The sequence below is a fragment of the Ahaetulla prasina genome, chromosome 2, assembly GCF_028640845.1.
Source record: "Ahaetulla prasina isolate Xishuangbanna chromosome 2, ASM2864084v1, whole genome shotgun sequence".
In the NCBI taxonomy this organism is placed as follows: Eukaryota; Metazoa; Chordata; class Lepidosauria; order Squamata; family Colubridae; genus Ahaetulla; species Ahaetulla prasina.
The window spans coordinates 302,186,982-302,212,890 of record NC_080540.1 but is presented as its reverse complement, the minus strand read 5'-3'; the positions used below and the strand labels follow the sequence as shown (position 1 = coordinate 302,212,890).

At 46.2% G+C, this 25,909-nt stretch overlaps 1 protein-coding gene across 1 annotated transcript in view; it reads right to left on the bottom strand.

Moving 5' to 3' along the window:
• LOC131190757 (basic proline-rich protein-like) overlaps window positions 1–10,715 on the bottom strand; it is a gene marked incomplete at its 5' end in the record, with an annotated part of 496,338 nt that extends 485,623 nt beyond the window's left edge. Inside the window, 3 exons of the mRNA XM_058168112.1 lie at window positions 6,153–6,209; window positions 10,408–10,498; window positions 10,595–10,715. Of these exons, the coding sequence (XP_058024095.1) occupies window positions 6,153–6,209; window positions 10,408–10,498; window positions 10,595–10,715 (269 nt within the window). The remainder of the gene's footprint in view (window positions 1–6,152; window positions 6,210–10,407; window positions 10,499–10,594) is intronic.
• Between the last annotated feature and the right edge of the window lie 15,194 nt (window positions 10,716–25,909).

Here is a 25,909-nt window from a genome sequence, read left to right as displayed (position 1 = left end):
ATTTATATATCAGCAAATATTTATATATCAGCAAATAGCCCGAGCCTGTAAAGATGAAGTGAGGAAAGCTAAGGCTCACAATGAACAAAGGCAAGCGACAAAAGTAAAAAAATAACAGAAAAAGCTTCTTCCAACATGTTAAAAACAAGAAAAAAGTCAAGGAAACAATTGGCCCATTGCTGGGAGAAAGTGGCAAGAAGATGACAAGCAACAGGGAGAAAGCAGATCTACTTAACTCATTTTTTGCATCTGTCTTTACACAAAAGGAAAAAAAAACAATTCAACCTATCAAAAACAGCACCACAAAAAACAGATTAGAAACACAAGTTAAAATAGGGAAGAAAATGGCAGGTGAACACCTGTCTACCCTAGACGAGTTCAAATCACCAGGACCGGATGGGTTACACCCCAAGGTTCTGAAAAAACTGGCAGACAAAATCTCAGAACCACTGAACTATATCTTTCAAAGATCCTGGAGCACAGGGGAGCTGCCAGAGGACTGGAAAAGAGCTGATGTAGTTCCCATCTTCAAAAAAGGAGAAAAAAAAACAGATCCAGGAAACTACAGACCTATCAGCCTGACCTCAATACCGGGGAAGATTCTGGAAAAGATAATCAAGCATCGAATCACCAAACACCTAGAAGCAAACAAAGTAATAACCAAAAGCCAACATGGGTTTGTCAAAAACAGATCATGCCAGACTAATCTTATTGCATTCTTTGACAAAGTGACAAAATTAGTGGACCAGAGGAATGCTGTCGATATAATTTACTTGGACTTCAGTAAAGCATTTGATAAAGTAGACCATAACCTACTACTAGATAAAGTAGAAAAATGTGGGTTAGACAGCACCACCACCAGATGGATTCGTAACTGGCTGACCAACCGCACTCAACGTGTAGTCCTCAACAGAACTACATCCACATGGAGGGAAGTATGCAGTGGAGTACCCCAAGGCTCTGTTTTAGGCCCAGGACTCTTCAACATCTTCATCAATGACTTGGATGAGGGGATAGATGGGGAACTCCTCAAATTTGCAGATGACACCAAGCTGGCAGGAATAGCCAACACTCCAGAAGATAGGCTCAAGTTACTGAAAGATCTTGACAGACTTGAACATTGGGCGCTATCTAACAAAATGAAATTCAACAGTGAAAAAAGTAAGGTTCTACATTTAGGCAAAAAAAACCAAAATGCACAAGTACTGTATACGTGGTACCTTGCTCAATAGTAGTACCTGTGAGAGGGATCTTGGAGTCCTAGTGGATAACCATTTAGATATGAGCCAGCCGTGTGCAGCAGCTGCTAAAAAAGCCAACACAGTTCTGGGCTGCATAAACAGAGGGATAGAATCAAGATCACATGAAGTGTTAGTGCCACTTTATAATGCCTTGGTAAGGCCACACTTGGAATACTGCATCCAGTTTTGGTCGCCGCGATGTAAAAAAGATGCTGAGACTCTAGAAAGAGTGCAGAGAAGAGCAACAAAGATGATTAGGGGACTGGAGGCTAAAACATATGAAGAATGGTTGCAGGAACTCGGTATGTCTAGTTTAATGACATGATAGCAGTGTTCCAATATCTCAGGGGTTGCCACAAAGAAGAGGGAATCAGGCTGTTCTCCAAAGCACCTGAGGGTAGAACAAGAAGCAATGGGTGGAAACTGATAAAGGAAAGAAGCAACTTAGAACTAAGGAGAAATTTCCTGACAGTTAGAACAATTAATCAGTGGAACAACTTGCCTGCAGAAGTTGTGAATGCTCCAACACTGGAAATTTTTAAGAAAATGTTGGATAACCATCTGTCTGAGATGGTGTAGGGTTTCCTTCCTGGGCAGGGGGTTGGACTAGAAGTCCTCCCTTTCAACTCTGTTGTTATATTATATTATATTATATTATATTATATTATATTATATTATATTATATTATATTATATTATATTATATTATATTATATTATATTATATTATATTATATTATATTATATTATATTATATTATATTATATTATATTATATTATATTATATTATATCTTCTGCTTCCCAAGTCCCAGCGGATTGGGAAGAAATGGGGATTTTGCAGTATCCTTCCCCTGCCATGCCCACCAAGCCACGCCACACCTACCAAACCATGCCATGCCCACCAAGCCAGACCAACAGAACCGGTAGTGTAAAATTTGGAAACCCACCACTGAATTTGGAGTGGCGTGGGAATGGAGATTTTGCAGTATCCTTCCTCTGCCATGCCCACCAAGCTACACCCACAGAACTGGTAGTTAAAAAAAATTGGATTTCACTACTGGTACATGGTGAGAGAAACGAATCTTGCGAGTTTACCAGACAGATGGCCTAGTGAATAAAGCTGTTCCAGAATCTGGAAATCTGGTAAAGAGACTTCTAAATCTCCTCCCAGAGGGGAGCAACACAAACAGACCATGGAGTGGGTGTGTAGGGGTCTCTAACAATGTTTTGAGCTCTAGGCACTGAATGCTTTAAGCAGCATACTGAATAATGGGAAGCGAGCTTCCTATAATCTTCTCCGTTGTCCTCACCACTCTCTGTAGGAACTTTCTATCTGTTGCCACCAAACCAAACAGGGATGCAGTTTGTTAAAATGCTCTCAATCGTACCTCTGTAAAAAGTGGCCAGGACAGAAGGAGAAAGATGTGCTCCCTTCATCCAACGCAAGAAATGCAGATGCTAGTTTGCATTTTTTTAATTAATTAACCGAATAACCAAATTGGAAAGGATCGAAGGAGGTTGTCCAACCTCCTTCTCAAGCAAGAAACCTATACCATTCTGGACAAATGGTTGCCCAGTCTCTTCTTAAAAATCTCCAGTGATGGAGCACCCACAACCTCTGGAGGCAATCCGTTCCACTGGTTGATTGTTCTCACCGTCAGGAAATTTCTCCTTAGTTCTAAGTTGCTTCTCTCCTTGATTAGTTTCCATCCGTTGCTTCTTGCGCTGCCTTCAGGTGCTTTGGAGAACAGGTGGACCCCCTCTTCTTTGTGGCAGCCCCCCCCCCCCCGATGGTCACTGATACAGGTGTCTGTCTAACAATCAGCCTGGGCACCTTTTCAGTGTAGAAGGAATTCAGATCAAATGAGCATCCGTTGTCATGGATCTCCTTGAAAGAGAAGGAAGGTAGATTTGACTGCTGCTGCTTCCTGGCTGAAATAGTTCTACAGGTAATGGTCCCATTAGGACCAGAATTAGAATCAAGTTGCCTGTTGCTAAGCAAGGCGGTAATTAAGTCTCTGTGGCTCAGACTGGTAAGACAGTCTGTTATTAACACAGCTGCTTGCAATTACTGCAGGCTCTAGTCCCACCAGGCCCAAGGTTGACTCAGCCTTCCATCCTTTATAAGGTAGGTAAAATGAGGACCCAGATTGTTGGGGGGGCAATAAGTTGACTTTGTATATAAATATACAAATAGAATGAGACTATTGCCTTACACAATGTAAGCCGCCCTGAGTCTTCGGAGAAGGGCGGGATATAAATGCAAATTTAAAAAAAAGTCAGTGGCACCCAGTTTTATCTTTCTGGCCAGGATTATTAAGTGATTCCCTGAAGGGCCTGCTTCAGTGGTGGGGTGCCACTGGTTCGGACTGGTTTGGGTGAACTGGTGGTTGCGACCTGCGGGAAGGCCTGGCCACAATCCCGTCCTATATTGCTGTGTTGTTTGATGCATGTGCGAAAGGCGCACGACAGCAAATTCCCGTCTTTTGTTTTGTTTTTTTTAAAAAAGTTTTTTATTTTTTAACAAAAAGTAAACATAGAAATCTCATCAAATCAATTACAATGTGTTGATGGGGCGTTTACATATGTTCTTGTGCAATCTCAAGATAAACATCTTTTTCATACCTCTATCTTATATCATCTAGATCTCTTACTCGGTCTGGGTCTTTAACGTATCTTTCCTTCTAGAAAATAAGTCCCATATTTTGTAATATTGTTTATCTTCTTGTTCTCTAATGTCAAATGTCAATTTACTCATCTCTGCACATTCCATCATCTTCCTAATGATTTCGTCTTGCAAGGGTAATTTCTCATTTTTCCAATTTTTAGCAAACACAATCCTGGCTGCTGTAATAATATTCACAATCAAATATTTAACATCTCTGGTATATATTTCAGGTAAAATTTCCAGCAAAAACACTTCAGGTATAAGGATAATATGTTTTTTGATCATTTTCTCCAACCATGTGTGTATTTTAGTCCAATACCTTTTCGCTTCAACACATGTCCACCACATATGATAATATGAGCCCGGTATCTGATGACACTTTCAACATTTTTCGGATTTATCCTTAGACGTTCTAGCAATTCTTGTCGGGGGTAGATGCCACCTGTAAAACATCTTATACAAGTTCTCTTCATATGCTGTAGACATTGTCATTTTATAATTATACATCCAAAGTTTCTGCCATGCCTCTAAATCTATCCCATAACCAAAATTCTTCCCCCAGAATGCCCGTGTTTTGTGATGTTCCATGTACACACACACACTCACATTTTCAGTGCTGGGTGAACCAGTTGTTACGGCATGCGACGCCCACCTCTGGCATGCTTACATTTGTCCAGGATGGTATGAAGTCTCCGATCTTGGGCAGGGGTTGGACTAGAGGACCTCCGAGGTCCCTTCCAGGGCTAGGATCCTACGATTCTGCACCAAGGATCCATCAACCTCCTTCAAAGTTACCAGAATAAAGTTGGCTGTTTTCCTCCTATTTCATCCCCGCTGTTGTGCCTCGTCCTCCCTCCTCTCCTCAGCCGGGCCCCTCCCGTCTCCACCTGGGCCTGTTATCAGACTCCGAGTCTGATAATGAAGATGAATGGCCTGTCATGCCTCCAGCCCCCGGCCCTGGCCCCATGCCCGGAGAGGATTTCAGGAGCGAACAGACAAGCCCAATAAACTTCACTCCTACAGCATGTGAGCAGGAAGCCAGCCACGTGCTGGAATTACTGACAGCAGATCCAGCTGAAGAGAAATCAAAGTGGGAGGATCCTCGCTTCCGGAGATCTGAGAGGCGACGCCAGCAGAAGGAAGGGAGGGGCAGGCCTGGATAAATGCTGAGTCATGTAGCCACACCCCACAGCCTATATAAAGGACATGCTTTTGGCATTCCAACCTTGAGTCAAAGTCTCATCTAGTTTGCTGATATCGGACTCTATCACTGAAGTCACAACTTGGACTCCTGCCTGCCCTGATAAACCTCGAAGGAATTTGGCAAGCTGCAGAGGCTTCGTTGCCACGTTTGATACGGACTTCCTTGACCCGGTCATCGGAGGGGGAGGGGACATGACACCCGCGGTCTTTCTATTTTATTTTATTTATTTATTTGCTGCATCTATCCTAATGCCCTGTGTTTTTAATACATAAGGTAGGACAGCCAGGCTACAGGTCAGGAGTTTTCCTCCCTGGGTGACAGTCGAGATATGAAATAGAAGAGAAAAGCCCCCTCTGGGTTGCGCAGAGCATTTAATTGGTGAGAAAGTTACTACGCTGTCAAAAGAAGGACAGTGCAATAAGAATAATTTCCAAATTTCCAAATCCACCTCTCACCTGCGTGGCTGGCAATAGCTGGAAGATTTCTAATTTTCACATAAGAGATTCCTTTTGCCCCAGCAGGAGTAAAGAATACACAGCCAAAGTAAAGCCAGGGGCCTCTCTTACTATAGCTCTGAATAACGTTTGCTGTGCATCCAATAGCTGGCCAAGTGGAGATATTTGGACTAAACTGGTTTTTTTTCTCTGTACAACGTAAGACACTTACACTGTCTGGTCTACCTGTCTAAATTAGCAGCTGTTGTGTGGGGGGGGAAAAACCCTGAGCATTTCTTCCTAACCGTCTACTGTTATTTTAGGCCAAACACTCCACCTTTTAGGGAATTGAATAGAAAAGAATATTTGTAGCTCAGGGTTGAACTGTGAGGTTCTTGATGCTCTCCGAGCTTGGTTGCTTTGTTGCAAACATTTCATGACCCAACTAGGTAATGGCATCAGTGCTAGAAGAGTTTGGGAGAAGAGGGGGGAGGGGGAGGACAGTTGGTCCTTGGTGCTCTCTGAGCTTGGTTGCTTTGTTGCAAATGTTTCATGACCCAACTAGGTAACATCATCAGTGTTAGAAGGGAAGGAGGTTTGTGGAGAGGAGGAGGAGGAGGAGGAGGAGGAGGAGGAGGAGGAGGAGGAGGAGGAGGTGGAGGACAACAACAACAACGACTGTGGGGTCCTTGGTGCTCTCTGAGCTTAGGTGTTTTCTTGCAGGCGTTTCATGACCCAACTAGGTAACATCATCAGTGCTAGAAGGAAGAGGGATTTGAGGAGAGGAAGAGGAGGAGGACTGTGGGTTCCTTGGTGCTCTTTGAGCTTGGTTGCTTGGTTGCAAATGTTTCATGACCCAACTAAGTAACATCATCAGTGTTAGAAGGGAGGGAGGTTTGTGGAGAGGAGGAGGAGGAGGAGGAAGAAGAAGAAGACTGTGTGGTCCTTGGTGCTCTCTGAGCTTGGCTGTTTCCTTACAGATATTTCATAACCCAACTAACCCTCCCCCCAGTGCTAAAAGGGAGGGGGGGTCATAAGTCTAGGATTACCTGTAAAAAACATTAAAACAGAATAGAATAAAATAAGATAAGGTGTGTTGTCAGGTGTATTTGTGCCACAGTTATGTTCAGAGGAGGCCTTGCCCCATCACAAAGCCATTCCCAAAGGAAACGGAGTCATGGGGTCTCAGATTCAGAACTGCTGAATCCAGAGTCATTCTAGCTCTTTCCTTGCCCCCTTCAGTGTCTGCAATTCTGCTCGGTTAGCTACAAATCCAAGACGATCTTCATCAACTCCACGTTCTACTACCTTTTCGGAGATGTTCTCCACCATCCCCAATTTGCATAATCCTTGTCCTAAATCACAGCCCAACAGCCACGGTGCTCATTAGCCGCTGTTTAATTAAGCAATATGGATCCTGCTTTGATATTTACAATTCCACTCTGGCTGATTGATAGGGGAAAGTGTCTCATTTTTAAATACAGCGGCCATAAAGTTTAATACCGCTTGACTTATTGGGAGTTTCATTTACCGCTCCAGATGCAGATCCAACCCAGCCTAAAGTAGTGGCCCTATTAAATTAGTGCTAACTGTGCGTGGAGCAATAGATGACGAGCTTCATTACAACTGGTTTGCCGGGTAATTATTGCGATCTGGATTTACACACTCGTGCAAGTCTACACCGCTCTTCTCGGACTCCGGGAAAAAAGACAAGAAAGTACCTCAAGACTGTGATTCACGCAAAACCTTGACAGGTTCCACCAAGGAAATTGTGGGCAACAGGTTTTTTTTTAAAAAAAAAAACTCAAATATGCGACTAGGAATGAAAAACAAACAAACGAAGGAAGTTAAATAAATAAGGAGGCTTTTTCTCTTTTGCAGAGCTGGGGTGGGTGTGGCCTGCGTGTGACACATCTGGCCTGCCAGCCGCCAGTTTGACACCCCTATTCTAGGCTATTACTTTGCGACTCTCTGCTACTCAGCTGTTAAAGTCGCTTTCAAGCACGAGAGAGTCATCAGAACAACCAGTCTCGTATGGGTGAGCTCTCCAAGGTGCTGAAAGAACTACCACTAATTCCCTTTTCAGTTGGGAAGCTTCGCTTTGAAGATACCTCAGCAGGTGGCATGCCCTGGCTGACTTCATTTGGGCTTTTAACCTAAGCCGAGGCTGTCTTAATTACTATCTGAACAGTGGAACGCCAAAGCTGAATATTTCATTTTAAAAAAAGAAATCACACAAACAGATGCAAACCACTTCCCTGCACTTGGGAAGAAAACTACATGGATGTCTTCGTGAAATCATTGAGTCGAGCCAACTTTTTTCTCTCCTACTCTCGACCCCTGCTGGATTTTTTCTTATTATCAAATTTATTAGCAATCTCAAAGTTCGAAAAACAACTTTGAGTAGATTTACAACAATGTGTAAGGATTAAATTTTTTGTATCTGCCCATAACACTTGTATTTATACATAATCCTTGAATTACAAACAGTCACTTAGTGACTGTTCAAAGTTACAATGGATCTCCTCGGGGTACCTACAACTTGGTTCCAAAGAACCAACGACAGCCCCCCTTCGTGAAACACGACTTGCATGTTGGGTGCTTAACATCTGGCCTAAATTCATAAATGTTTGCAGCAACCCCTGGTCACGTGGCTGCAATTTACAGCAGTTTTGCTGAACAAACAGCATTTACTCACTTACTCATTTACTCAAAACTGGACCGTTGGTTCACTTAATGCCTGCCACAATCGCTTAACGACAGCTGCAAATCAGATCACCTTGTGGGTAACTTGATTTACAATCCTCATGATTTGAGACCATGATTGGCCGCCTGAGTTGAGGGTTATCTGAATGTGTGAATGTTACATATAATAATAATAATATCAGAGTTGGAAGGGACCTTGGAGGTCTTCTAGTCCAACCCCCTGCCGAGGCAGGAAACCCTACACCATTTCAGACAGATGGTTATCCAACATTTTCTTAAAAATTTCCAGTGTTGGAGCATTCACAACTTCTGCAGGCAAGTCGTTCCACATTAATTGTTCTAACTGTCAGGAAATTTCTCCTTAGTTCTAAGTTGCTTCTCTCCTTGATAAGTTTCCACCCATTGCTTCTTGTTCTACCCTCAGGTGCTTTGGAGAACAGCCCGACTCCCTCTTCTTTGTGGCAACCCCTGAGATATTGGAACACTGCTATCATGTCTCCCCTAGTCCTTCTTTTCATTAAACTAGACATACCCAGTTCCTGCAACCGTTCTTCATATGTTTTAGCCTCCAGTCCCCTAATCATCTTTGTTGCTCTTCTCTGCACTCTTTCTAGAGTCTCCACATCCTTTTTACATCATGGCGACCAAAACTGAATGCAATATTCCAAGTGTGGCCTTACCAAGGCATTATAAAGTGGTATTAACACTTCACGTGATCTTGATTCTATCCCTCTGTTTATGCAGCCCAGAATTGTGTTGGCTTTTTTGGCAGCTGCTGCACACTGCTGGCTCATATTTAAATGGTTGTCCACTAGGACTCCAAGATCCCTCTCACAGGTACTACTATTGAGCAAGGTACCACATATACGGTACCTGTGCATTTTGTGTGGGGTTTTTTGCCTAAATGTAGAACCTTACTTTTTTCACTGTTGAATTTCATTTTCTTAGATAATGCCCAATGTTCAAGTTTGTTAAGATCCTTCTGTAACTTGAGCCTATCTTCTGGAGTGTTGGCTATTCCTGCCAGCTTGGTGTCATCTGCAAATTTGATGAGTTCCCCATCTATCCCCTCGTCCAAGTCATTGATGAAGATGTTGAAGAGTCCTGGGCCTAAAACAGAGCCTTTGGGTACTTCACTGCATACTTCCCTCCATGTGGATGTAGATCCATTGAGGACTACACGTTGAGTGCGGTTGGTCAGCCAGTTACGAATCCATCTGGTGGTGGTGCTGTCTGTCTAACCCACATTTTTCTACTTTATCTAGTAGTAGGTTATGGTCTACTTTATCAAATGCTTTACTGAAGTCCAAGTAAATTATATCGACAGCATTCCTCTGGTCCACTAATTTTGTCACTTTGTCAAAGAATGCAATAAGATTAGTCTGGCATGATCTGATCCTGAATAAATATGAGTCAGTTACCAGGGGTCTGAATTGTGATCATGGGATGCTGCAACAGTTGTAAGTATGAAAAACGGTCATGAATCCCATTTTTCGGTGCCATTGTAACTTCAAACGGTCACTAAACAAACGGTTGTAAGTCAAGGACTAACTATAACTCTTGTCAGGCCCATCTGTGTCTCAGGCCAGATTGAAACGTGTCAACACTAAGCTAATATTTATCATCTATATTAGGCTGGGCTGATTCTTCTCATTTCATTTCATCCATTCATTCGAGACAAAAGAATGATAGGTAATCTCAATTTACCACAGAGGTTTCACTTAGCAATATAAATTTTGGACTCAATTGTGGTCGTAAGTTGAGCATTACTGTACCTGTACTGTCTATGTTTCGAAAGCAGCCACAATTCATTCAACTCCCCCAAAATGAACGCTTCAAAAATCCAATATAAGTTCATTATCTGGATCTGCCTTCTGCAAACAGGGTCCTAGCCACTCCCCCAGGCCAAACCTCAATGGGGAGCTGCAGTTTGTGTCATTCCTGGTTTTCAAACCAATATCTCTCCCAGATCTCTTGTTATTACACAACAATCTAACAGCAAATCTGCAGGAACAAAGGGTCCAGTCCATAAATTCTGGTACGATTCTTCTAACTCCAAAGACCATCCCTCAACAGCAGAGAATATTTATAGCTCAGGATTGATCTGTCAAGTCTTTGATGCGCTCTGAGCTTGGTGGGTTTTTTGAAAATGTTAGGAGGAGGAGGAGGAGGAGGAGGAGGAGGAGGAGGAGGAGGAGGAGGAGGAGGAGGAGGAGGAGGAGGTGGTGGACTGTGGGTCTTTGGCACTCTCTGAGTTTGGTTGTTTTCTTGCAGATGTTTCATTACCCAACTAGGTAACATCATCAGTGCTAGAAAGGGGAGGAGTTTGTAGAATGGAGGACAAGAAGGAGGAGGAGGAGGAGGAGGAGGAGGAGAAGGAGAAGGAGGAGAAGGAGAAGGAGAAGGAGAAGGAGGAGAAGGAAAAGGAGAAGGAGAAGGAGAAGGAGAAGGAGAAGGAGGAGAAGGAGAACTGTGGCGTCTTTGGTGCTCTCTGAGCTTGGTTGTTTTGCAGATGTTTCATGACCCAACTAGGTAACGTCATCAATGCTAGAAGGTAGAGGAGGGTTTGTGGAGAGGAGGAGGAGGGAGGAGGAGGAGGGAGGAGGAGGAGGAGGAGAAGGAGGAGAGGAGGAGGAGGAGGAGAAGGAGGAGAAGGAGAAGGAGAAGGAGAAGGAGGAGAAGGAAAAGGAGAAGGAGAAGGAGAAGGAGAAGGAGAAGGAGGAGAAGGAGAACTGTGGCGTCTTTGGTGCTCTCTGAGCTTGGTTGTTTTTTTGCAGATGTTTCATGACCCAACTAGGTAACATCATCAATGCTAGAAGGTAGAGGAGGGTTTGTGGAGAGGAGGAGGAGGGAGGAGGGGGAGGGGGGAGGAAGAGAAGGAGAAAGAGAAGGAGAAGGAGGAGAAGGAGAAGGAAATGGAAGAGAAGGAGAAGGAGGAGAAGGAGAAGGACTGCAGTGTCTTTGGTGGTCTCTGAGCTTGGTGGTTTTCTGGCAGATGTTTCATGACCCAAGTAGGTAACGTCATCATGCTTAGAAGGAAGAGGGGTTTGAAGAGTGAGGGAGAAGGAAAGGAGGAGGGGGAGGGGGAGGGGGAGACCACAATGTCCCTTGGTGCTCTCTGAGCTTGGTGGTTTTCTTGCAGACTTGGTTTCATGACCCAACTAGGTTACATCCTCAGTGCTTGTAGAGGTTTGCTCTCATTTTATGGTCTTCTACAGCTTTGCATTTGTTCCCTGGGGAAGACTGTTGACCTTGGCTCTTTGATGGATGGCATAAACAAAAGAAATAAATTTATGTCACCCAGGGATTCTTAGTTTAATTAGGGATTTACCCTAATAACCCCTTAGGCTGTCACAAAAAAAAAAAATCCCCTCTTTAAAAAAAACCAGAGTCTATTATTTTAAGTGCCCCAAACCGGATCTCAAACTCTCAACCACCCGTGACCGATCTCTTTGCTTCCCCCCAAGGATCTGCCCCAATTTTCACACACACACCCAGCTTGAAAACCCCGATGCTCGCCCAACCTATGGAGACGTTTTGAATTTTAATTTCCAATTTTCTGGAATAGCTCCGTGTGTCATTTGCAGATCTGAGATGCATTCTCTTCCGTTGTTGCCTCCGAACAAATAACTCTTCATGATTGAAGAGGAGGGGGCTCTGTTCACAGCCCACTCCCCACCTCGCTGGAATCACAAGAGATTGCTGAAAATAACCCATTTGGACGAGTTCTCTCATTTTTCCTCTCGTTCCTCACCCTGCAACGGGGAGATCTCTGATTTATTATTATTTTTTTCTGGTTTCTTTCTTTTTTCTTTTTTTTAAAGTCAGCTAATTTAAAAATGAAACACCCGTGGTGTGAAAACAACTGCATTCGTTTTTATTTATTATTATTTATTTTATTTTTTTTGCAAAAGTGTCGGGGAAAAATAACTTCCCGGCTTCTGGAGAGACGGCATGTCTTCCAGGCTCATGATATCTGTAGGGTCAGAGAGTTATATATATGGAAATAAAGATTGTGGGGTTCTTTTAATGGAGAGACAACAGCCGCAGCCGGTTCGGAAATTCAAGAACAGCAGGGGCGCCGAACGGTCGGGGGAAACATCACAACTCAGCTCTGCCAAAGGGAATCGAGGCAGCTAAAGGTCTTTATGCAAAGGTCACAACTCTTTTGTCACAATGCGGCACAAAACATTCGGCACATGTACGCACACACACACACACACCCATACACACACGGCTGCGGGATACAGGCAGAGGTGGGTGGGCACATGAATTAACAACCGGTTCGCCCCGACACCAAAAATGTGAGTGCGTGCACGGCCTTCTGCACACATGCTTTGCTTGTGCACGCGCTTGCACTCAGGCGCACGGCTTAAAAAACACAGCTAAATAGGATGGCACAGCGTCGGGGTGGGTGGGTGCAGGCCCACTCACAAGTCACAACTATCGGTTTGCCCAAACCGGTCTGAACCGACTGAATCTGACCCCTGGATACAGGTAATGTTTAATGTGCAACCCACAACTGAGCCCAGAATTTTTGTTGCAAACCGAGACAATGATTAACTGAGTTTTGCCCCGTTTCATGGCCTTTCTTGCCACCGTCGTTAAGTGAATCACTGCCGTGGTTAAGTTGGTAACCCGGTTGTTAAGCGAATCTGATTTGTCCCATTGACTGTGTTGATCGGAAGGTCGCAAAAGGGGGATCAGGTGACCCCGGGATAGCCATCATCATAAATCCAGGTAATCCTCCATATACGGCAGTTCATTTAGTGACCGTTCAAAGTTACAACGGTAATGAAACACGTGCCTTTACAATTTTCACCCTTATGACCGCTGCAACACCCCTACAGCCATATGATCAAAATATCCAGATGCTTGGCAACTGACTCACATTTATGACGGTGGCAGTGATCCCCTTTAGTGACCAGTAAAGTCCATGGAGAAACCGGATTCACTTAACAGCTGGGTTCCTAACTTGACAAGCGTAGTGATTCACTTAACTATTACAAAAAAAAAGTCATAAAATGGGGTAAAACTCACTTAACAACTGTCTCATTTAGCAACAGTTGCGCTCAGTTGTGGTCGTAAATAGAGGACTTAGGTACATGCCAGCTACAAACGTCCAGATTTTGATCACGTGACCACAGAGTTGGCTGCAACCGATGGTGAAAAAACGGTCATTTCTTATCAGTGCGGTTGTAACTTCAGCCTTTAAATGAACAGTTGTATGTTGAGGACTAACTGCATTTAATGTCCAACCCTAGAAATATCACCTGATTCGGACCTGACTTAATGCAGCATCTCTGTTTTCTGTCTTATGGGTCCCATCCACTCCATCCAGCCTGATGTAAATTGCCGACCGAGCACCAGTTGATGGTCTTCGATTACGGCCGATCACGACGGGCATTAAGTAATTTCCTCGACTCAGAAGAAATAGGTGGAAAGCTACGTTTAACTCTCACCATCCTCATTGAGATGCCTTCTCCGTCTTCCAGTTAGAGAGGAAGGGGTTGTGTGTTAAGAGAGGAGGGAGGGAGGGAGGGGGGGAGGGAAAAGTGGAGCCTCAATGGTGAACGCAAAATTTCACGCATTCTCCTACGAAGGAAAAAATAAAAGTTTTCTGATGATGAATCCTCTTCTGTCCTCGGGACATTCGGGTGTGCAGTAGACACACAAACCTGTGCGGTACGATTTTTAGAAAGCAAAGACTCTAGAAAGCTCAGGAAAACGAGAGAACCTGTGGGGGTTAAGGTGCTGGCCTAGAAACCAGAGGTGGGTGAGTTCTAGTCCCGCCTTAGGCACAAAAGCCGGCTGGGTGACTTTGGGCCAATCACCAGGAGACTGTGAGTTCTAATCCCGCCTTAGGCGCAAAAGGCAGCTGGGTGTCTTTGGGCCAATCACTAAGAGACTGTGAGTTCTAGTCCCGCCTTAGGCACAAAAGCCGGCTGGGTGACTTTGGGTCAATCACCAGGAGACTGTGAGTTCTAGTCCCGCCTTAGGCGCAAAAGGCAGCTGGGTGTCTTTGGGCCAATCACCAGGAGACTGTGAGTTCTAGTCCCACCTTAGGCACAAAAGCCGCTGGGTGACTTTGGGTCAATCACCAGGAGACTGTGAGTTCTAGTCCCACCTTAGGCACAAAAGCCGGCTGGGTGACTTTGGGCCAATCGCTAGGAGACAGTGAGTTCTAGTCCTGCCTTAGGAACAAAAGGCAGCTGGGTGACTTTGGACCAATCACCAGGAGACAGTGAGTTCTAGTCCTGCCTTAGGAACAAAAGCCAGCTGGGTGACTTTGGGTCAATCACCAGGAGACTGTGAGTTCTAGTCCTGCCTTAGGCGCAAAAGGCAGCTGGGTGTCTTTGGGCCAATCACTAGGAGACTGTGAGTTCTAGTCCCGCCTTGGGCACAAAAGGCAGCTGGGTGACTTTGGACCAACCACCAGGAGACAGTGAGTTTTAGTCTCACTTTCTGTTCGCAAGCTTGTTTGAGTGAATTTGCGCCAGCTGGAAATATCAAACTGTGGTGCCTCTGCTGGCCAAAATGGGCTGCGGCTCATTTTTGGGGGCCCTGGCCTTCAACAGCACTCTGCCGGCCAAAAATGGACCATGCCGAGGCCTCTGTGTAGCCCGTTTTTTGGCCGGCAGAGTGCTGCAGGAAGTGTCCCTCCCATCTCCCATCTCCCCTCCACCCGTTCCCACCCTCCCCCACCCACTGCCTGCCCGCAGAGAACTACAATGCTGACCCAGCCCTCAAAGAAGTCCAGTTTGACACCGTTGCTCTATACCATTTCAGACAACTGACTATCCAGTCTCTGTTTTTAAGAAACATTTTTTTATTAAATAAACATTAAAAACATTGGACACAGCGTAACCATCTTGGTCTTGTCATATCCATAGATGTTTTTAACGTAACAACAAATAGTATTACTCTTTGACATACATTGCTACTTTGTTCTTATGTACATAATATCCCTTGTCCTCATTGTCCAGTCTCTTCTTGAAAACCTCCAGTGATGGCGCAGCCACAACTTCTAGAGGTAAGTTGGTTAAATTCAAGTTAATTGTCCTGACTGCCAGGAAATTCCTCCTTAGTTCCAGGTTGCTTCTCTCCTTGATTAGTTTCCATCCGTTGCTTCATCTCCTGCCTTCCGGGGCTTTGGAAAATAGCTCGACCCCCTCCTCTCTGTGGCAGCCCCTCAAATATTGCAACCCTGCTATCATGTCACCCCTAGTTCTCCTCTTCATTAGACTAGCCAGGCCCAGTTCCTGCAACCATTCATTGAATGATTTTAGTTCAATTGTACGGTATAAAAATCGCCATGTCTGAGTTTTGAGGGGCTCCTTGGAGGCGAACCCCAGTGACTTCCTGTTTCCATACAAACAAAAGACTTTTGTCATTCCTCAATTTCTCAGTTTGCTTCTTCATTCTGACCAACAGCTCACTGGGGGGGCGGGGGCAAGAGCAAGGAACACCCCCCCCCTCCAAGGTCACAGGAGGGATCTGTGGCCCATCTGATCCCCCTCCCCACCTGCTTCTGCTGTGCCTTTGCTGCCTCCCCCACCCCCCTTTCCACACCTGGCATCTGGACAGGTGATCTTCAGGAGCGCAATCTCGATTAATTACAAACGAGCCTTTAAAAATAAATCTGAACATTTAGATGCAGAGAAGTGGGGAGAGAGAGACATAAAAAGCCGTGACTCCCATTAGCAGCCAGATGACTTCTAAATATGCCGTTCACGGCCTTTGCAAGCTGTGGGCATTGCGGGATCAGGCCAGTTTGGGGAGGGGGAAGATTCCTGCAAGTTATCGGCTGGCAATTGCCATTCATTAGACCACAGGGCAGGAAAATATTTCTGCTTGGTTCTCCATAAACCTCCTCTGGGAAAAATGGATTTATTTCATCCTAAAGCTAAAGGCCTATGGAGAGTCTCAGCCATCCAGGTCATGGTTGTCCGAAAAGGCAACTGGACTTTTTCAATTTTTTTGCGGCAATGGTCAAAAAAGCCAACACGATCTTAGGCTGCATAAACAGAGACATAGAACCAAGATGACGTGAACTATTTAGTACTGCTTTATAAAGCCTTAGGAAGGCCACACCTGGAATCCTGCATCCAGTTTTGGTCACCACTATATAAAAAAAAAAATGTTGAGACGCTGGAAAAAGTACAGAGAAGAGCAACCAAGAGGATAAAACAAACAAAGAACAGTTGCAGGAATTGGGTATGCCTTTCGCTGTGAATTGAAAATGCACTTGTTTATTCAAGTGGGACTGGCTTAACTTTTTTAAATTTTAAATCTTTTGAATTTTAATAATTTTAACTGGGGTACCGGTATTTTATTTTTGGGTCAAATTTGGACTGGATTGGACTAGCTTGGACTGGTCTATGGACTCGGGCAGACCGATAGCCACTTCTACCTGATTAAGACCTATTGTAGAACTGTTCCCCATAGGCACACTATGGAGACTGCCGGCCTGTCTGTTCCTGTTTTGTCATCGTTATCCGGTTCCTGCTCCATCTGTCCTTCTACCAACTGGACTCCCGCTGGAAGATTCACCATTTTTATTACTTTGGGATTTTACCATCTTAACATCCCTCGCCGATTCGCACTTTTCTATGCGCTACACTGTACATGAACTCTTGCGCCTGCGAGGTGCCCCCGCCTCGCAGGAATGGCCCATATCGCTACCAAGGGCCGGCCTCAATGACGGGTCTTGGGACCCACAGAGGTGGCATGCGAGAAGAAAGAGCCTTTGGGGGTTTTTAGACAGGGTATTTTTAAGGGGTGGGAGGGGTAGGGCGGGTGATGGGGGTAGCCCGTCGGGAGGGAAACCAGTTCCAGCGCATGCTCGTGGCGATTATCAAATGGGTTCAGAGGTTATGGGGGGGGAGTGTGTTCCTTTGTGTGAGGGTGAGTCTATTTGCACGGTAAGTGGGAGGGGCAGATATGGCGGAAGGGGAGCGTATCGACATAGGGGGCCACGCGTTCGATGTATGCAGGCGACCGCGTGCCCCGATCCCCCTGACTTTACCCGTTCCCCAGATGGTCAAGACCCTCAGAGCCTGGGCCTTCGTCTGATGTTATGCAACGCACGGTCCGTGGCCAATAAGGCCCCTAATACATGATCTGATTCAGGGGTGCGCGGATATTATAGGCGTTACGGAGACCTGGTTGGGCACTGAAGGGGTGTGCCCTGGTTGAGATGTGCCCACGGGTTTCCGTGCATTCCATCAGCCGAGGCCCAGGGTAGGGGTGGAGGGTGGCGGTTGCTATCAAAGAGAGTCTAGAGCCGAGGAGACCACTGTACCTCAGATTGCGGTGTGAATCCCTCTTTGTGAGGTGGGGTCATAGATGTCAGATGGGCTTGCTGGTGGCGTACCTGGCTCCTTGCTGCGTGACAGCTGCCCTGCCCGAGCTCCTAGAGGTGCTTGCCGGGTGGCAGTGGAGACCCCCAGACTTTTAGTCATGGGGGACTTTAACCTGCCATCTGCCGGCTCGTCATCGACGGTAGCTCGGGAGTTCTTGGCTTCCATGACGGCCTTGGACCTGACTCAAGTAGTGGATGGCCCCACTCACATCGGGGGTGGCACACTGGACCTGATTTTTGTCTCTGGTCAGTGGTTGAGAGATCTGGACTTAAAGGAAATAGTCATTGAACCTTTGTCATGGTCAGATCACTCTCTCCTTCGCCTGGACTTTCTGACCGCTACCCAACACCGCAGGAGACGGAACCATTACGTTGGTACCGTCCCAGGCGCCTGATGGACCCAGAGAGGTTCGGACGGAGCTTGGGCCACTTCCTGAGGTCTGGCTCACGGCACGGCAGAGGAACTAGCTGCAGCCTGGGAGCGGGCTGCGGCTGGGGCTTTAGACCGTGTCGTGCCTTTGCGACCTCTGACCCGGCGCAGATCCCAACCGGCTCCTTGGTTCTCCGAGGAGCTGAGGGGATGAAACGCCGGAGAAGGCGCCTAGAGATTTCCTGGAGGTCCAGCCGTTCAGAGGCTGATCGGACACTAGTTAGATCCTATACTAGGACCTACCTAGTGGCACTGAGGGAAGCGGCGTTGCTCGCCTCCTCCCTCATTGCGTCGACAGATAACCGCCCAGCTGCCCTGTTTGGGTGACCCGCTCCTCCTTCACCAGGGGAGCGGGATGACCCGTGCAGGGGCGTGCTGAGAGTTTAACGGTTATCTATACGATAAAATCGTTCAGCTTAAGGACGGTCTGGACCAAAATTGTGGCGATTCGGACGGGACGTCTGAGGGCGGTCTTGGTGATGTTGTTTGGGATGAGTTTGACCCTGTGACTCCCGAGGACATGAACAGGTTGCTGGGTAGATTGAATGCCACCACGTGTTTACTGGACCCGTGCCCCTCCTGGCTGGTGCTGGCCACTCAGGAGGTGACACGAGGCTGGCTCAGGGATTCTGAGTGCTTCCTTGTTGGAGGGTCCCTTGCCGGCCGCCTTGAAAGAGGCGGTGGTGAGGCCCCACCTCAAGAAGCCTTCCCTGGACCCGGCTGTTTTAGGTAATTATCGTCCGGTCTCCAACCTTCGCTTCGCGGCGAAGGTTGTAGAAATATGGTGGCATATCAGTTCCCCTGCACCTGGAGAAACTGTCTATCTGGACCCGTTCAGTCCGGCTTCCGGCCCGGTTACAGCACTGAGGCGGCTTTGGTCGCGTTGGTGGATGATCTCTGGAGGGCCAGGGATGAGGGTTATTCCTCTGCCCTGGTCCTATTAGACCTCTCAGCGGCTTTCGATACCATCGACCATGGTATCCTGCTGCGCGGTTGGAGGATTGGGAGTGGGAGGCACCGTTTATCGGTGGTTCTCCTCCTATCTCTCCGACCGTCGCAGACGGTGTTGACGGGGGAGCAGAGGTCGACCCCACGGCGCCTCACTTGTGGGGTGCCGCAGGGGTCGATTCTCTCGCCCCTTCTGTTCAACATCTATATGAAACCGCTGGGTGAGATCATCAGTGGCTTCGTGTGAGGTACCAGCTGTCGCTGATGACACCCAGCTGTACTTTTCCACACGGGCCACCCCAATGAAGCTATCAGTGCTGTCCCGGTGTTTGGAAGCCGTCTGGTCTGGATGGGGAGAAACAGGCTCAAGCTCAATCCCTCCAAGACAGAGTGGCTGTGGATGCGGCATCCCGGTACAGTCAGCTGAGTCCGCGGCTGACTGTCGGGAGCGAGTCATTGGCCCCGATGGAGAGGGTGCGCAATTTGGGCGTTCTCCTGGATGAGCGGCTGTCTTTGAAGACCATTTGACGGCCGTCTCCAGGAGAGCTTTCCACCAGGTCCGCCTGGTGCGCCAGTTCGCCCTTTCTGAACTGGGATGCCTTGTGCACAGTCACTCACGCCCTTGTGACGTCTCGTCTGGACTACTGCAATGCTCTCTACATGGGGCTCCCTTGAGGGGCATCCGGAGGCTACAGTTAGTCAGAATGCAGCTGCGCGGGTGATAGAGGAGCCCTCGTGGCTCCCGAGTGACACCTATCCTGCGCAGGCTGCACTGGCTACCTGTGGCCTTCGGGTGCGCTTCAAGGTGTTGGTGAACATCTTTAAAGCGCTCCATGGCATAGGGCCGGGTTACTTACGGGACCGCCTGCTGCTGCGAATACCTCTCACCGACCCGTGCGCTCTCACAGAGAGGGACTCCTCAGGGTGCCGTCGCGCGACAGTGTCGCCTGGCGACACCCAGGGAAGGGCCTTCTCTGTGGGGCTCCGCCCTCTGGAACGAGCTCCCCAGGACTCCGTCAACTTCCGGACCTCCGAACCTTTCGCCGCGAGCTTAAAACCCACTTATTCATCTGCGCTGGACTGGGTTAGTGTTTTAAGTTTATGGGTTTTAATGGGTTTTAGTCCTAAATTTTAATTGTGGCCAATTTAATAAGTTTTTTAACTGTATTTTAATTGTATTTATAGTATTGTGTATTTTTACTTGGCTGTGAACCGCCCTGAGTCCTTCGGGAGAAGGGCGGTATACAAATTTAAATAATAAATAAAATAAATAAATAAATAAAAATTTGACGGTTTTAATTTTCGGCCATTTATAGAATATGTTATTTTAACTGTTGTTTTAATTTGTATATTGTACTGTTTTAATCTGGCTGTACACTGCCCTGAGTCCTTCGGGAGAAGGGCGGTATAAAAATCTAAATAATAAATAAATAAAATAAATAAATAAATGTCTAGTAAAAAGAAGGGCCAGGAGTGACATGACAGCAGAGTTCCAGTATTTGAAGGGCTCCCACAAAGAAGAAGAGGGGGTCAACTTATTTTCCAAAGCCCCTGAAGGCAGGACAAGAAGCAACGGATTCTCTTCTCTTCTTTTCTCTTGTCTTCTCTTCGTGCCCTGAGGGTCACCTGAATCAGAGTGAAAATGGGTGTGAAACTTTCCTGGAACTCCTGAAAGGACTGTGTTGTAAACAGGAGCTGGGAGGTATCCTAGCCCTTCCCCTCTGTTGAGAGAGGGCTGTTCAATTTTGATGTAGATGGCCTCTTTGGCTCCTGTGTCAAACCAGCGATCCTCTGAGTCCAGAATGTGGACTTTACTGTCTTCCAAGAGTGGTCTTTGCCTTTGAAACGCAGATGGATTGCTGAATGTTGTCCAGATGGGTTGGTTCTCCTACGAAGGGACCTTGGTGCTCTCTGAGCTTTCTTGTTTTCTTTCAGACGTTTCATTACCCAACTAGGTAACACTATCAGTGCTAGAAGGTGAGGGGGTTTGCAGGGAGGAGGAGGAGGTGCTCTCTGAGCTTGGTAATTAATTTGCAGACATTTCGTTACCCAAAATAGGCAACATCGGCGCAAGGAAGCAACCCAGCTCAGAGAGCACCACAGATCCCTGGTGTCAATCCGGAGCTACAAATATTCTCCTTTATTTGCTCCTGTGTTGTGCCATGCATTTGTGAAGTGGCTGTTTTGTTTCTCCAATGTACAGATCCGCAAATGTCTCACTGCATTGAACTGCGTATACCACATTGCTCAGTTTGTGTCTGGTTTTATCTAGTGGTGGAATTCCGCCTGCTCTGGCCGGTTTGGGCCGGTTCAGGCAAACCGGTAGTTAAATCGCTGACTGGCTCCTCCCCTCCCCTTTCAGGAGTCCCCACGTGTCCCATTTTGGCTCTCAGGTAAGTGCAGGGAGGCCTAAATAGGCCCAAAAGTGGTGTGGAGGGGCAGTGCATCCCCTACCCCATGACCCATTTTTGCTCCCAGGGCGATACAGGAGGCTGAATGCTGCCTGTCACACACTCCTGGTCACGCCCACCCAGCCGGTCCTTAGGGCAGAGAACCAGTTGTTAAATTATTTGAATCCCACCACTGGCTATCTATCCTAAAGTAGCATCCTTTCACACACCTGTTGACGATGAAGACTTTTTTTTTTATTTGCATTTATATCCCGCCCTTCTTCGAAGACTCAGGGCGGCTTACACTATGTCAAGCGATAGTCTTCATCCATTTGTATATTATATACAAAGTCAACTTTTATTGCCCCCACCGATCTGGGTCCTCATTTTACCTACCTTATAAAGGATAGAAGGCTGAGTCAACCTTGGGCCTGGTGGGGCTTGAACCTGCAGTAATTGCAAGCAGCTGCTGTTAATAACAGACTGTCTTACCAGTCTGAGCCACCAGAGAGACTTCGTGTGTCCTCTCTCTTTCTATTCTTTTCCTGATAGCAAGGGATCTTGGAGAGGCAGGGAGCGTACCTGTGTAATATTCCAGCTCCATTGGTGCAAATGACAACGAGCTGATTATGAAACAAAATTAAATTCACAGGAGCCTTCCGTGAACAGAGGGAGCGAAAATCTCGTTCAAACTGAAGGAACCACACCTAAGGGCTGAACTCTGAACTCCGAAGGGCAGTCGGTGCCCGGCTCTTTTTATAACATCCTAGTCTTCCCTTTCCTTGCCTTTTGTTCTTCTGGGTTTCTGCACCTGTCCTCCGTCCACTCCCCCATCACATTCTGTATTTCCAGCTGAGCTGCTTTGAAGGAAGGGTCAGAGAGTGTTTTGGTTGGTCAGGTAGAATGAAATTCAGCTGCATTTGGGTTCTTGCCCAGGCACAATATGACAGATTTGGGGCAGCCCAGTCCTGGCCCAGAAGCCAAAACTGTCTCTCTCTCTCTCCTCCCCTTCCAGGAGTCCCCACGTGCCCCATTTTGGCTCTCAGGTAAGTGCAGGGAGGCCTAAATAGGCCCAAAAGTGGTGTGGAGGGGCAGTGCATCCCCTACCCCATGACCCATTTTTGCTCCCAGGGCGATACAGGAGGCTGAATGCTGCCTGTCACACACCCCTGGTCACGCCCACCCAGCCGGTCCTTAGGGCAGAGAACCAGTTGTTAAATTATTTGAATCCCACCACTGGCTATCTATCCTAAAGTAGCATCCTTTCACACACCTGTTGACGATGAAGACTTTTTTTTTTATTTGCATTTATATCCCGCCTTTCTCCGAAGACTCAGGGCGGCTTACACTATGTCAAGCAATAGTCTTCATCCATTTGTATATTATATACAAAGTCAACTTTTATTGCCCCCAACAATCTGGGTCCTCATTTTACCTACCTTATAAAGGATGGAAGGCTGAGTCAACCTTGGGCCTGGTGGGGGTTGAACCTGCAGTAATTGCAAGCAGCTGCTGTTAATAACAGACTGTCTTACCAGTCTGAGCCACCAGAGAGACTTCGTGTGTTCTCTCTCTTTCTATTCTTTTCCTGATAGCAAGGGATCTTGGAGAGGCAGGGAGCGTACCTGTGTAATATTCCAGCTCCATTGGTGCAAATGACAACGAGCTGATTATGAAACAAAATTAAATTCACAGGAGCCTTCCGTGAACAGAGGGAGCGAAAATCTCGTTCAAACTGAAGGAACCACACCTAAGGGCTGAACTCTGAACTCCGAAGGGCAGTCGGTGCCCGGCTCTTTTTATAACATCCGAGTAGTTTATCTTCCTTTCCTTGCCTTTTGTTCTTCTGGATTTCTGCACCTGTCCTCCGTCCACTCCCCCATCACATACTCTCTTTCCAGCTGAGCTGCTTTGAAGGAAGGGTCAGAGAGTGTTTTGGTTGGTCAGGTAGAATGAAATTCAGCTGCATTTGGGTTCCTGCCCAGGCACAATATGACAGATTTGGGGCAGCCCAGTCCTGGCCCAGAAGCCAAATCTGTCTCTCTCTCTCTCCCTCCCTCCCTCTATCATCTCTCTATCCTATCTATCTATCTATCTTACTATTTAATCTCCATATCTAATCTCTATGCATCTATTGATCAATTGATCTACTGATAAATTTGCCATGCAGCTACCCATCCATCCACCTATCAAATATCTATCCATCTATTAGAACTGCAGAAGAAACAATGGCTACCAACTTGCCTTCCATTGAGGACCTGTATACTGCACAAGTCAAAAAGAGGGCTGTGAAAATATTTACAAACCCCTCACATCCTGGACATAAACTGTTTCAACTCCTACCCTGAAACGATGCTATAGAGCACTGCACACCAGAACAACTAGACCCAAGAACAGTTTTTTCCCGAAGGCCATCACTCTGCTAAACAAATAATTCCCTCAACACTGTCAAACTATTTACTAAAGCTGCACTACTATTAATCTTCTCATCGTTCCCATCACCAATCTCTTTCCACTTATGACTGTATGACTGTAACTTTGTTGCTTGTATCCTTATGATTTATATTGATATTGATTGGTTCCTGATTGCTTATTTGTACCCTATGACTATCATTAAGTGTTGTAAATGTTGTACCTTGATAAATGTATCTTTTTTTATATATACACCGAGAACCTATGCACCAAGATAAATTCCTTGTGTGTCCAATCACACTTGGCCAATAAAAATTCTATTCTATTCTATTCTATTCTATTCTATTCTATTCTATTCTATTCTATTCTATTCTATTCTATTCTAATCTGTCCACCCATCATATATCTATCTATCCATCCATTTATCATGTATCTATTCTTTCTCTCTTTCTCTCTTTCCCTCTCTCTCTCTCTCTCTCTCATGTATGTGTGCACTTTTGAGAGCAGGCAATAGAATTTCATTTGTAATTAGTGCCCACAGAAAATGACAATAAATTATTCTGTCTGTCTATCATCTATATGTATCTACCTATCACTATCATCTCTATCTATCATCTATTTGTACCATCTATTTCTACCATTTATATCATCTGTATGTATCTATTGTCTATCATCTTTCTGTATCTTTCATTGAAGGTTTATAAAGAAAGCAAAATATTTAAAGAAAGGGAAAAAAAGAGAAAGATAATTACAATATTTAATTAAAATTAAATATAATTAAAATTGTGGGGTTAGTTGCACCCCCCCTTTCTCCTCTGCTCCGATTTTTAGCCTTTTTATTTTAGCCACAATCCTTTTATTTTATTTATTTTGTCACACAGTATATATAAGCATAAGCATGAAATAACTATACAATATATAAGCATATATATGCAAGTATGAGTATGTAATAACTATATTAATTGGATATAACGAAAGGAAACAATAGGACAGGAACGGTAGGCACGCTTGTGCTCTTCTGCATGCCCCTTATCCTCGTTGTTTTTATTCTGGCATTGCATCCATTCTGTTATCTGGGATCCCATCTCCAAGGCAATGGCAACATCAACGGTGAGGTGCGAACAAGGCAGCCTGGATGCATTGGCGAGAACTCACTGGTGTGTTATTGAACAGATGAAGGGCAACCCATCTTAAGTCAAAGATTTACAAGACAACCATCCGCCCTGTTGCACTGCATGGCCCTGAATGCTGGGCAGCAAGAACAGGGACCGAAAGCTCTCTGCATGCCATGGAAATGTGGAGGCTCCGTTGGATATCAGGCATCTCCCTTCTTGACCACATCACAGATGACACTATAATGGACCAGCAACATTTTGGTGTGGCACCAATTACAGAGATGAGAGAAGGCCGACTCCGATGGGATGGACACGTGCAGAGAGCAGCACCTTCCATCATGGCCAAGACTGCCTACCAACTAGAAGTCAATGGCCGGCAGGGTGTCCAAAACAGAGATGGCAAGACACCATCAACAAAGATGTGCAAGACATGGGCCTGCGCCCTGGAGACACAGTGGTCCGCACAAAGTGGCATTCAATGACCCGAAAAGTGGACCCTGCACCTGTGGGAATATGCTAGGGAGGAGAAGGAGGGGGAAGAGGAGGAGGAGAAGGAGAAGGAGAGGAAGAGGAAGGGGAAGAAGGAGAGGAGGAGGAGGAAGAGGAAGAGGAGGAGGAAGAAGAGGAAGAGGAGGAGGAAGTAGGAAGTAGGAGAGGAGGAGGAAGAGGAGGAGGAAGAAGAGGAAGAGGAGGAGGAGGAAGAGGAGGAGGAGAAGAGGAAGGAGGAGGAGGAGGAGGAGAAGTAGAGGAAGAGGAAGAGGAAGAAGGAGAGGAGAAGGAGGAGGAGGAGGAGGAGGAGGAAGAGGAGGAGGAGAGGAAGAGGAGGAGGAGAGGAAGAGGAGGAAGAAGAGGAAGAGGAGGAGGAGGAGGAGGAGGAGGAGGAGGAGGGAAAACAAGAAGAAGAACAAGAAGAGGAGGAAGAAGAAGAAACTGGCCCTATACAGGGAGTCCTCAACCTATAACAGCTTGCTTAGTGACCGTTCAAAGTTACAACGACA